Raw genomic sequence first — 13118 nt, forward strand, 5'->3', positions numbered from 1 at the left:
GCCAGAACTGGAACTTCTGCTCCGACGAGCACTGACATATCTGCCAGGGCCAGGCCTGGCCCTTCTGCCTCAGCCAGTGCTGACCCTTCTGCCTTGGCCAGAACTGGAACTTCTGCTCCGACGAGCACTGACATATCTGCCAGGGCCAGGCCTGGCCCTTCTGCCTCAGCCAGTGCTGGCCCTTCTGCCTTGGCCAGAACTGGCACTTCTGATGCAGCCAGGGCTGGCATTTCGGACTTGGCCAGTGCTGACCCTTCTGCCTTGGCCAGACCTGCCACATCTGTTGCAGACAGGGCAGGCACTTTGGCCTCAGCCACTGCTGATATTTCTGCCAGGGCCACGCCCAGCCCTTGTGCCTCAGCCAGTGCTGGCCCTTCGGCCTTGGCCAGTCTTGGCATTTCTGCTGCAGCCAGGGCTGGCACTTTGGCCTTGGCCAGTGCTGACATGTCTGCCATGGCCAGGCCTGGCTCTTCTGCCTCAGCCAGTGCTGGCCCTTTGGCCTTGGCCAGTCTTGGCACTTGTGCTGCAACCAAGGCTGGCACTTTGGCCTTGGCCAGTGCTGACATATCTGCCAGGGCCAGGCCTGGCCCTTCGTCCTTGGCCAGTCCTGGCATTTCTGCTGCAGCCAGGGCTGGCACGTTGGCCTTGGCCAGTGCTGACATGTCTGCCAGGCCCAGGCCTGGCCCTTCGGCTAAGCCAGTGCTGGCCCTTCTGCCTTGGCTAGTCCTGGCACTTCTCCTGCAGCCAGTGCTGACATGTCTGCCAGGGCCAGGCCTGGCCCTTCTGCCTGGGCCAGTGCTGGCCCTTCTGCCTTGGCCAGACCTGGCCCTTCTGCTGCAGACAGGGCTGGCCCTTCTGTCTCAGCCAGTGCTGACCCTTCTGCCTTGGCCAGAACTGGAACTTCTGCTCCGACGAGCACTGACATATCTGCCAGGGCCAGGCCTGGCCCTTCTGCCTCAGCCAGTGCTGGCCCTTCTGCCTCAGCCAGTGCTGGCCCTTCTGCCTCAGCCAGTGCTGGCCCTTTGGCCTTGGCCAGTCTTGGCACTTCTGCTGCAACCAAGGCTGGCACTTTGGCCTTGGCCAGTGCTGACATATCTGCCAGGGCCAGGCCTGGCCCTTCTGCCTTGGCCAGACCTGGCCCTTCTGCTGCAGACAGGGCTGGCCCTTCTGTCTCAGCCAGTGCTGACCCTTCTGCCTTGGCCAGAACTGGAACTTCTGTTCCGACGAGCACTGACATATCTGCCAGGGCCAGGCCTGGCCCTTCTGCCTCAGCCAGTGCTGGCCCTTCTGCCTTGGCCAGACCAGGCCCTTCTGCTGCAGCCAGGGCTGGCACTTTGGCCTCATCCAGTGCTGGCCCTTCTGCCTTGGCCAGACCTGGCACTTCTGCTGCAGCCAGGGCTGGCACATTGGCCTCATCCAGTGCTGGCCCTTCTGCCTTGGCCAGGCCTGGCCCTTCTGCCTCGGCCAGTTCTGGCCCTTCTGGCTTGGCCAGACCTGGCACTTCTGCTGCAGCCAGGGCTGGCATTTCGGCCTGAGCCAGGGCTGACATGTCTGCCAGGGTCAGTGATGGTCCTTCTGCCTCGGCCAATGCTAACCCTTCTGCCTTGGCCAGACCTGGCACTTCTGCTCCAGCCAGGGCTGACATGGCTGCTAGGTCCAGGCCTAGCCCTTCTGCCTCAGCCAGTACTGGCATTTCTCCTGCAGCCAGGGCTGGCCCTTTGGCCTTGGCCAGTGCTGACATGTCTGCCAGGGCCAGGCCTGGCTCTTCTGCCTTGGCCAGATCTGGCACTTCTGCTGCAGCCAGGGCTGACATGTCTGCCTGGGCCAGTGCTGGCCCTTCTGCCTTGGCCAGACCTGGCACTTCTGTTCCACCCAGGGCTGGTACTTCGGCCTCGGCCAGGGCCAGGCCCGGCCTTTCTGCCTTGGCTACTGCTGGACCTTCTACCTTGGCCAGTCCTGGCTCTTCTGATGCAGTCAAGGCTGGCACTTTGGCCTTGGCCAGTGCTGACATGTCTGCCAGGGCCAGGTCTGGCTCTTCTGCCTCAGCCAGTGCTGGCCCTTCGGGCTTGGCCAGTCCTGGCACCTCTCCTACAGCCAGGGTTGACATGTCTGCCAGGGCCAGGCCCGGCCCTTCTGCCTCGGCCAGTGCTGAACCCTCTGCCTTGGCCAGACCTGGCACTTCTGCTTCAGCCAGGGCTGACATGTCTGCCAGGGCGAGGACTGACCCCTCTGCCTCAGCCAGTACTGGCACTTCTCCTGCAGCCAGGGCTGACACTTCGGCCTTGCCCAAGGCTGACATGTCTGCCAGGGACAGGCCCTGCCCTTCTGCCTGAGCCAGTGCTGGCCCCTCTACCTTGGCCAGACCTGGCACTTCTGCTCCAGCCAGGGCTGACATGTCTGCCAGGGCCAGGCCTGGCCCTTTTGCCAGTGCCTGGCCTGTGCCTGGTCCTCTGGCCTTGGCCAGACCTGGCACTTCTGCTCCAGTCAGAGCTGACATTTCTGCCAGGGCCAGGCCTGGCCCTTCTGCCTCGGCCAGTGCTGACCCTTCTGCCTTGGCCAGTGCTGACCCTTCTGCCTTGGCCAGACCTGGCACATCTGTTGCAGACAGGGCAGGCACTTTGGCCTCAGCCACTGCTGATATTTCTGCCAGGGCCACGCCCAGCCCTTGTGCCTCAGCCAGTGCTAGCCCTTCGGCCTTGGCCAGTCTTGGCATTTCTGCTGCAGCCAGGGCTGGCACGTTGGCCTTGGCCAGTGCTGACATGTCTGCCAGGCCCAGGCCTGGCCCTTCGGCTAAGCCAGTGCTGGCCCTTCTGCCTTGGCTAGTCCTGGCACTTCTCCTGCAGCCAGTGCTGACATGTCTGCCAGGGCCAGGCCTGGCCCTTCTGCCTGGGCCAGTGCTGGCCCTTCTGCCTTGGCCAGACCTGGCCCTTCTGCTGCAGACAGGGCTGGCCCTTCTGTCTCAGCCAGTGCTGACCCTTCTGCCTTGGCCAGAACTGGAACTTCTGCTCCGACGAGCACTGACATATCTGCCAGGGCCAGGCCTGGCCCTTCTGCCTCAGCCAGTGCTGGCCCTTCGGCCTTGGCCAGTCTTGGCATTTCTGCTGCAGCCAGGGCTGGCACTTTGGCCTTGGCCAGTGCTGACATGTCTGCCATGGCCAGGCCTGGCTCTTTTGCTTCAGCCAGTGCTGGCCCTTTGGGCTTGGCCAGTCTTGGCACTTCTGCTGCAACCAAGGCTGGCACTTTGGCCTTGGCCAGTGCTGACATATCTGCCAGGGCCTGGCCTGGTCCTTCGTCCTTGGCCAGTCCTGGCATTTCTGCTGCAGCCAGGGCTGGCACTTTGGCCTTGGCCAGTGCTGACATGTCTGCCAGGCCCAGGCCTGGCCCTTCGGCTAAGCCAGTGCTGGCCCTTCTGCCTTGGCTAGTCCTGACACTTCTCCCACAGCCAGTGCTGACATGTCTGCCAGGGCCAGGCCTGGCCCTTCTGCCTGGGCCAGACCTGGCACTTCTGCTGCAGACAGGGCTGGCCCTTCTGTCTCAGCCAGTGCTGACCCTTCTGCCTTGGCCAGAACTGGAACTTCTGCTCCGACGAGCACTGACATATCTGCCAGGGCCAGGCATGGCCCTTCTGCCTCAGCCAGTGCTGACCCTTCTGCCTTGGCCAGAACTGGAACTTCTGCTCCGACGAGCACAGACATATCTGCCAGGGCCAGGCCTGGCCCTTCTGCCTCAGCCAGTGCTGGCCCTTCTGCCTTGGCCAGAACTGGCACTTCTGATGCAGCCAGGGCTGGCATTTCGGACTTGGCCAGTGCTGACCCTTCTGCCTTGGCCAGACCTGCCACATCTGTTGCAGACAGGGCAGGCACTTTGGCCTCAGCCACTGCTGATATTTCTGCCAGGGCCACGCCCAGCCCTTGTGCCTCAGCCAGTGCTGGCCCTTCGGCCTTGGCCAGTCTTGGCATTTCTGCTGCAGCCAGGGCTGGCACTTTGGCCTTGGCCAGTGCTGACATGTCTGCCATGGCCAGGCCTGGCTCTTCTGCCTCAGCCAGTGCTGGCCCTTTGGCCTTGGCCAGTCTTGGCACTTGTGCTGCAACCAAGGCTGGCACTTTGGCCTTGGCCAGTGCTGACATATCTGCCAGGGCCAGGCCTGGCCCTTCGTCCTTGGCCAGTCCTGGCATTTCTGCTGCAGCCAGGGCTGGCACGTTGGCCTTGGCCAGTGCTGACATGTCTGCCAGGCCCAGGCCTGGCCCTTCGGCTAAGCCAGTGCTGGCCCTTCTGCCTTGGCTAGTCCTGGCACTTCTCCTGCAGCCAGTGCTGACATGTCTGCCAGGGCCAGGCCTGGCCCTTCTGCCTGGGCCAGTGCTGGCCCTTCTGCCTTGGCCAGACCTGGCCCTTCTGCTGCAGACAGGGCTGGCCCTTCTGTCTCAGCCAGTGCTGACCCTTCTGCCTTGGCCAGAACTGGAACTTCTGCTCCGACGAGCACTGACATATCTGCCAGGGCCAGGCCTGGCTCTTCTGCCTTGGCCAGATCTGGCACTTCTGCTGCAGCCAGGGCTGACATGTCTGCCTGGGCCAATGCTGGCCCTTCTGCCTTGGCCAGACCTGGCACTTCTGTTCCACCCAGGGCTGGTACTTCGGCCTCGGCCAAGGCCAGGCCCGGCCTTTCTGCCTTGGCTACTGCTGGACCTTCTACCTTGGCCAGTCCTGGCTCTTCTGATGCAGTCAAGGCTGGCACTTTGGCCTTGGCCAGTGCTGACATGTCTGCCAGGGCCAGGCCTGGCTCTTCTGCCTCAGCCAGTGCTGGCCCTTCGGGCTTGGCCAGTCCTGGCACCTCTCCTACAGCCAGGGCTGACATGTCTGCCAGAGCCAGGCCTGGCCCTTCTGCCTCAGCCAGTGCTGGCCCCTCTACCTTGGCCGGACCTGACACTTCTTTCCAGCCAGGGCTGGCACTTCGACCTCGGCCAGGGTTGACATGTCTGCCAGGGCCAGGCCCGGCCCTTCTGCCTCGGCCAGTGCTGAACCCTCTGCCTTGGCCAGACCTGGCACTTCTGCTTCAGCCAGGGCTGACATGTCTGCCAGGGAGAGGACTGACCCCTCTGCCTCAGCCAGTACTGGCACTTCTCCTGCAGCCAGGGCTGACCCTTCTGCCTTGGCCAGTGCTGACCCTTCCGCCTTGGCCAGACCTGGCACATCTGTTGCAGACAGGGCAGGCACTTTGGCCTCAGCCACTGCTGATATTTCTGCCAGGGCCACACCCAGCCCTTGTGCCTCAGCCAGTGCTAGCCCTTCGGCCTTGGCCAGTCTTGGCATTTCTGCTGCAGCCAGGGCTGGCACGTTGGCCTTGCCCAGTGCTGACATGTCTGCCAGGCCCAGGCCTGGCCCTTCGGCTAAGCCAGTGCTGGCCCTTCTGCCTTGGCTAGTCCTGGCACTTCTCCTGCAGCCAGTGCTGACATGTCTGCCAGGGCCAGGCCTGGCCCTTCTGCCTGGGCCAGTGCTGGCCCTTCTGCCTTGGCCAGACCTGGCCCTTCTGCTGCAGACAGGGCTGGCCCTTCTGTCTCAGCCAGTGCTGACCCTTCTGCCTTGGCCAGAACTGGAACTTCTGCTCCGACGAGCACTGACATATCTGCCAGGGCCAGGCCTGGCCCTTCTGCCTCAGCCAGTGCTGGCCCTTCTGCCTTGGCCAGTCTTGGCACTTCTGCTGCAAAAAAGGCTGGCACTTTGGCCTTGGCCAGTGCTGACATATCTGCCAGGGCCAGGCCTGGCCCTTCTGCCTCAGCCAGTGCTGGCCCTTCTGCCTTGGCCAGTCTTGGCTCTTCTGCTGCAAAAAAGGCTGGCACTTTGGCCTTGGCCAGTGCTGACATGTCTGCCAGGGGCAGGCCTGGCCCTTCTGCCTCGGCTAGTGCTGGCCCTTCTGCCTTGGCCAGTGCAGGCCCTTCTGCCTTGGCCAGACCTGGCACTTCTTTCCAGCCAGGGCTGGCACTTCGACCTCGGCCAGGGCTGACATGTCTGCCAGGGCCAGGCCCGGCCCTTCTGCCTCAGCCAGTGCTGGCCCTTCTGCCTTGGCCAGACCTGGCACTTTTTCTGCAGGCAGGGCTGACCCTTCTGTCTCAGCCAGTGCCGGCCCTTCTGCCTCGGTCAGTGCTGACCCTTCTGCTTTGGCCAGTGCTGACCCTTCTGCCTTGGCCAGACCTGCCACATCTGTTGCAGACAGGGCAGGCACTTTGGCCTCAGCCACTGCTGATATTTCTGCCAGGGCCACGCCCAGCCCTTGTGCCTCAGCCAGTGCTGGCCCTTCGGCCTTGGCCAGTCTTGGCATTTCTGCTGCAGCCAGGGCTGGCACTTTGGCCTTGGCCAGTGCTGACATGTCTGCCATGGCCAGGCCTGGCTCTTCTGCCTCAGCCAGTGCTGGCCCTTTGGCCTTGGCCAGTCTTGGCACTTGTGCTGCAACCAAGGCTGGCACTTTGGCCTTGGCCAGTGCTGACATATCTGCCAGGGCCAGGCCTGGCCCTTCGTCCTTGGCCAGTCCTGGCATTTCTGCTGCAGCCAGGGCTGGCACGTTGGCCTTGGCCAGTGCTGACATGTCTGCCAGGCCCAGGCCTGGCCCTTCGGCTAAGCCAGTGCTGGCCCTTCTGCCTTGGCTAGTCCTGGCACTTCTCCTGCAGCCAGTGCTGACATGTCTGCCAGGGCCAGGCCTGGCCCTTCTGCCTGGGCCAGTGCTGGCCCTTCTGCCTTGGCCAGACCTGGCCCTTCTGCTGCAGACAGGGCTGGCCCTTCTGTCTCAGCCAGTGCTGACCCTTCTGCCTTGGCCAGAACTGGAACTTCTGCTCCGACGAGCACTGACATATCTGCCAGGGCCAGGCCTGGCCCTTCTGCCTCAGCCAGTGCTGGCCCTTTGGCCTTGGCCAGTCTTGGCACTTCTGCTGCAACCAAAGCTGGCACTTTGGCCTTGGCCAGTGCTGACATATCTGCCAGGGCCAGGCCTGGCCCTTCTGCCTTGGCCAGACCTGGCCCTTCTGCTGCAGACAGGGCTGGCCCTTCTGTCTCAGCCAGTGCTGACCCTTCTGCCTTGGCCAGAACTGGAACTTCTGTTCCGACGAGCACTGACATATCTGCCAGGGCCAGGCCTGCCCCTTCTGCCTCAGCCAGTGCTGGCCCTTCTGCCTTGGCCAGAACTGGCACTTCTGATGCAGCCAGGGCTGGCATTTCGGACTTGGCCAGTGCTGACCCTTCTGCCTTGGCCAGACCTGGCACTTCTGCTGCAGCCAGGGCTGGCACTTTGGCCTCATCCAGTGCTGGCCCTTCTGCCTTGGCCAGACCTGGCACTTCTGCTTCAGCCAGGGCTGACATGTCTGCCAGGGCGAGGACTGACCCCTCTGCCTCAGCCAGTACTGGCACTTCTCCTGCAGCCAGGGCTGACACTTCGGCCTTGCCCAAGGCTGACATGTCTGCCAGGGACAGGCCCTGCCCTTCTGCCTGAGCCAGTGCTGGCCCCTCTACCTTGGCCAGACCTGGCACTTCTGCTCCAGCCAGGGCTGACATGTCTGCCAGGGCCAGGCCTGGCCCTTTTGCCAGTGCCTGGCCTGTGCCTGGTCCTCTGGCCTTGGCCAGACCTGGCACTTCTGCTCCAGTCAGAGCTGACATTTCTGCCAGGGCCAGGCCTGGCCCTTCTGCCTCGGCCAGTGCTGACCCTTCTGCCTTGGCCAGTGCTGACCCTTCTGCCTTGGCCAGACCTGGCACATCTGTTGCAAACAGGGCAGGCACTTTGGCCTCAGCCACTGCTGATATTTCTGCCAGGGCCACGCCCAGCCCTTGTGCCTCAGCCAGTGCTAGCCCTTCGGCCTTGGCCAGTCTTGGCATTTCTGCTGCAGCCAGGGCTGGCACGTTGGCCTTGGCCAGTGCTGACATATCTGCCAGGGCCAGGCCTGGCCCTTCTGCCTCAGCCAGTGCTGGCCCTTCGGCCTTGGCCAGTCCTGGCATTTGTGCTGCAGCCAGGGCTGGCACTTTCGCCTTGGCCAGTGCTGACATGTCTGCCAGGGGCAGGCCTGGCCCTTCTGCCTTGGCTAGTGCTGGCCCTTCTGCCTTGGCCAGTGCAGGCCCTTCTGCCTTGGCCAGTGCAGGCCCTTCTGCCTTGGCCAGACCTGGCACTTCTTTCCAGCCAGGACTGGCACTTCAGCCTCGGCCTTTGCTGAACCCTCTGCCTTGGCCAGACTTGGCACTTCTACTGCAGCCAGGGTTGGCACTTCAGCCTCGGCCAGTGGTGGCCCTTCTTCCTTGGCCAGACCTGGCACTTCTGCAGCCAGGGCTGGCCCTTCTGCTTCGGCCAGTGCTCACCCTTCTGCCTTGGCCACACCTGGCACTTCTGCTGCTGCCAAGGCTGGCAGTTTGGTCTCATCCAGGGCTCACATGTCTGCCATGGCCAGGCGTGGTGTTTCTGCCTCAGCCTAGCCTGGTCCTACTGCCTTGGCCAGTGCTAGCACTTCTGCCTCGTCCAGTGCCCACTCCAGGGCCACATCCAGCCGCTCATCTCGCCCCTGGTGTTGTCTGAAGCCCATTCGTCACTTCGTGGTTGGAAAAGCCTGTCAACCTGTGTTCCTATTATGCATCAATAACTTGTTGACTTCCCCCCCAAATTTTCAATATTACTTTTCTCAAGAGAAACTTTATTTAGTTTAATGACAGAAGTATATTATTTACCTGGATACACATTGTTTGCTGTTTGTTAGATTTAGGAGTAAGAGTTTTGTTTTTTGAAATACATATTGGAAATCCTTAAATCACTTGTGATGCAGGATGAGAATTACATCACTTTAGGATAAGAATATGCTTAGAAATGTGAAAGACACCACACTAAGAGAGGCTCAGAACATTGATACATAAATAGAGATATAGCTGAAAGCTAGTCAGTTTTTGGTTTACTTTCCTCTCTGTTTAGTTTCCCCTTTTGTAAAGGTAAAAGTTATATATCTGAATCTGCTTATGTTTTTCAAGAATGTTTGAGAATATAAATTATCACAAATGATTTATTCGTGGTTCTTCTTTTACACAAACATTAATTGAGCATCTGCTCTTAAGAAGTCTTCATGCTTATACTGGTGATATTTAGTCAGAAATGTCCCAGCCTCTTCCCATTCAATTATAGACTCTCAGAGAAGCTGTCATCCTATGGAAGAGGCTGAGATGCTCTCTACCTCAAGAAGAAAAAGAAAAAAAGGGTTAAGTGGGGTTGGAAACAGCATATTACTTTGTTTTCATTGCTAGGCAGAATTTTTGCTAGATTCAGGAGGTTGGGTATTTTTTTTTCCCCCTTCAGTTAGAATGCTGCATAGTACCTGATATCTCTTAGATGCAATAAAAAAAAAAAAAAAAAAAACAGCTGATGTAATCCCATCTGATTATCTGAGGTCAAGATAATCATAGTAATAACTGCCATTGCCCCTAATGTCTCAGCAGAGTCAAGCACCATGACAGATGCTTTCTGTAAATACATGTATTCCACCAGTCCAATAGGACAGGGCCTATCAAACACAGTTCATGATGGAGAGCCCGAGGCGCATAGAGACAGTGTTTGATTTTTGCTGAAATACTTCTGGGTGGTAAATGTCAGAGCTGGGGCTAGACTCCTGCTCTATAAACTACTGTAGCACTCATACTATTTTCACCCCCACCCCAAGACATACCCTTGTCTTTTTTAAAAAAATACTTTTAATATTTGATATTTCATTTCCTTTTTCTTATTGATTTGGCTGTACTGGCTCTTAGTTGTGGCACGGCACGTGGGGTCCACTTCCCTGACCAGGGATCGAACCTGGGCCCCCTGCATTGGGAGCTTGGAGTCCTAGCCCCTGGACCACCAGGAAAGTCCCCACCCTGTATCTTTTATTTCAGGGTTTTTCTCAGCACTTCAAAATGTGTTCTAGGTGATAAAAAGGAATGCCCTTGTGCTCAAGCTACTGGATCAGAATGTGTAGCCAGAGCAGTAAGAATACCAAACATATTTAACAAAAAATACATACCCCTTATTCATTATTCACAGATTAATGACACAGTATTTGGTGCCAGCATAAGCATGTATGTTGGCCATGTTAGATAACCTCTGAAGACCAAGGGCTCTCCATATCATGCTTACAGTCTCTTGCCTGTAGAAAGTATACTGCTGTTACTGCTAAGTCACTTCAGTCGTGTCCGACTCTGTGTGACCCCATAGATGGCAGCCCACCAGGCTCCCCCATCCCTGGGATTCTCCAGGCAAGAACACTGGAGTGGGTTGCCATTTCCCTCTCCAATGCATGAAAGTGAAAAGTGAAAGTGAAGTCCCTCAGTCGTGTCCGACCCTCAGGGACCCCATGGACTGAAGCCCACCAGGCTCCTCCATCCATGGGATTTTCCAGGCAGGAGTACTGGAGTGGGGTTCCATTGCCTTCTCCAGGTAGAAAGTATATCTATCAGAAATAACATGAGAATCTTCACCTGTCTGATGAGGAGATAGGTTAATGTACTTTTTTCCCTGATGGGTGACCACCTGTCCTGGGACTCCTGCCTTGGGCTATAGCTTCTCCATCTCCCATCACTCCTAGGACAGGGACCCATTCTCTGTAGCACTGCAGAGCAAACACGGCTCAAGAGTTTGCAGAAATGTATAATTTCCCCAGAAGCCTTTAATCCAAGACACAGCAAGCAAGATGGGGAGGACCCCATGCAGGAGGATTAAGGAGAGCAGCACCCCAGAAAAGGAGGGGGTGGTCACTGGAACAGCATTCCCGACTGCTCTCAGACACAGAAGATCTCAGAACTGTTAGGCAAAGCATAGCCTCGCTTATTCTTAAGGCTTCTCAGAGACCTAAGAAACTTGGTGTTGGGGCAGAGTTCTGAGGTTGGATAGGAGTGACGATCAGTCTCTCAGAATTGATGGTGATTAACGTGAATGGGGGTGATAGAAAGACCCAGCCACAACGGTAGCAACCTGTATAGACCTGTCCTCATTTGCAAGCCCATAAAAAGTCCAGAAAAATCCAGGCTGCTGTGGTTAATGGCTTCACTCCAAGTCCCAGGAAGGTGGGACACTGGGAATCAGCAGAGTCCTCAGCCTCAGTTCAGCAGACAATACAACCCCACTGCTACTGTTAAGTCACTTCAATCGTGTCCAACTCTGTGTGACCCCATAGACGGCAGCCCACCAGGCTCCCCCGTCCCTGGGATTCTCCAGGCAAAAGCACTGGAGTGGGTTGCCATTTCCTCCTCCAATGCATGAAAGTGAAAAGTGAAAGTGAAGTCGCTCAGTCGTGTCCGACTCTTAGCAACCCCATGGACTGCAGCCTACCAGGCTCCTCCGTCCATGGGATTTTCCAGGCAAGAGTACTGGAGTGGGGTGCCATAGACCCCCAGGAAGGGTGCAAATTGAAGACCCAGGGTGTGGATATGGAAGCCCCTCAATCCACAGCCGACAGGGCTACACTTAGTCCCTCCTGTCCAGTTAGCCCTGGGAAGCATAAGTGCTGGCCAGCTCAAGGGGCCCCTGACTTCTGCCTGGAGGGTGTCAAGGAGATGTGGACATTGATTTATAGGCTGGCTCTTCATCAGAGAGTGGAAATCCCAGGCATGACATTTGCACAGTCCTGTATGAGGAGTGTGTCAGCCAACTACGCCATTACAGATAAATTCTTAGAAAGTCCTACAAATGTAATGGGCCCTGGGAGGGAACAGGCAGGGCTTTCAGACTAGGTTTATTCCGTATTTTCTGAAGGTGAATGGCTTCAGTGCCTTAAAGTCCTTGGGCTAATGGAGGGAGCCTCTATCAGCTGAGGAAGGGTACCCCTTTCCTAACAGGAGTCAACTGATGATACTGACTGACAGCGAAGGATCTCTCCCAGAAAGAAGGGGGCTACAGAGGGCACTGTCCCTGTTGTCAGGCCTGAGACTGTGCCACTTAGGCCTGGTGACATGGTGAGTCCTACTCACTTCCTCCCAGAGGATTACATGGAGGTAAGGAACCTCATCCTGATCAAAGGGAGCAGCCAAAGCTCAGTAGAAGGATGATTTCCAGGTTGTGCCAGAAGTCAAGGTAAGGACACTGAAGACTGAAAAGACTACCTGCCTCAAAACAGTGAGGGCAGAACATATTCCTTCCACTCCTGTTAGCCTTGGAAGACCATGTGCTGAGTGGCCCATGAGGCAAATTGCACTTCTACCTTGAGAGTCTCAGGGAATTGTGGGCCTGATTGGGGAAGCGTTAAGGCAATTCAGGGAATATTTCCAGGTTATTTCCAAGTCAAATTGAGGATGATAAAGAATGTGGGAACACACATACCAGGATGTCCACACAGAATCCTCCCTACTGTCAGGCTACAAGGCCCCAGGCAGAGTTATCAGGCCAAGGGGCCCTTCAGTTCTGACCGAGGAGTAGCAGGAAAGTTAGGGTTTTGATCTGATGGTGGTGGTCCCATGTTAACAAGAGGGAATCTTGGGCTTGGCTGAGAGTCAAATTTGGGACCCTGAGGGGAACCATCTGTCGTCCTCAAGCAGCTTCCAGAGCTTTCATCGTTGTGAGACTATTGGCAGGCATGGCTAGTTAAGGCCACCCTTATTTCTTTCAGGCTCACAGGGAGGTATCGGTCTTACTAAGAGGAGTTCAAGAAGGAGGGGATTCCCCAGGCCCCACCAGAATTCAAATTGTGGAGCCTGAGTGGAGACTACCCATCCTTGAATAGAGGGGACAAAAGAGAGTCATGCCCTACCCTGTGAAGTCAGTTCTAGTAGATTAGAGCATGGCTGTCAGCACTCTCCCTAACTTCTTTATATCACACCTTTTTGTTATTACTGAATTGCTAAGTCATGTCTGACACTTTTGTGACACCATGGACTGTAGCCCACGAGACCCCTCTGTCCATGAGACTTTCCAGGGAAGAATTCTGAAGTGGGTTGCCATTTCCTCCCCCAGGGGACCTTCCCGACCCAGGAATCAAATCTGTGTCTCCTGCGGTTCCTGTACCACAGGCGGATACTCTACCATTGAGCCACCTTATGCCTGATACATTGAGCCCTGTATCAGGCATAAGGAAGGTCAGATCTTTGTTGGAAAGTGCAGCCACCAGTCATGAAAAGAGAGGGTTATGGTGCCTGCTAGG

At 57.4% G+C, this 13118-nt stretch overlaps 1 protein-coding gene across 1 annotated transcript in view; it reads left to right on the plus strand.

Moving 5' to 3' along the window:
• LOC112445393 (melanoma-associated antigen B4-like) overlaps positions 1-4714 on the plus strand; it is a 52736-nt gene extending 48022 nt beyond the window's left edge. The window contains 1 exon segment of the mRNA XM_059884366.1: positions 4622-4714. Within this exon segment, the coding sequence (XP_059740349.1) occupies positions 4622-4714 (93 nt within the window).
• The last annotated feature ends 8404 nt before the right edge of the window (positions 4715-13118 follow it).

Source organism: Bos taurus, unplaced genomic scaffold (assembly GCF_002263795.3).
Source record: "Bos taurus isolate L1 Dominette 01449 registration number 42190680 breed Hereford unplaced genomic scaffold, ARS-UCD2.0 Leftover_ScbfJmS_1072, whole genome shotgun sequence".
NCBI lineage: Eukaryota > Metazoa > Chordata > Mammalia > Artiodactyla > Bovidae > Bos > Bos taurus.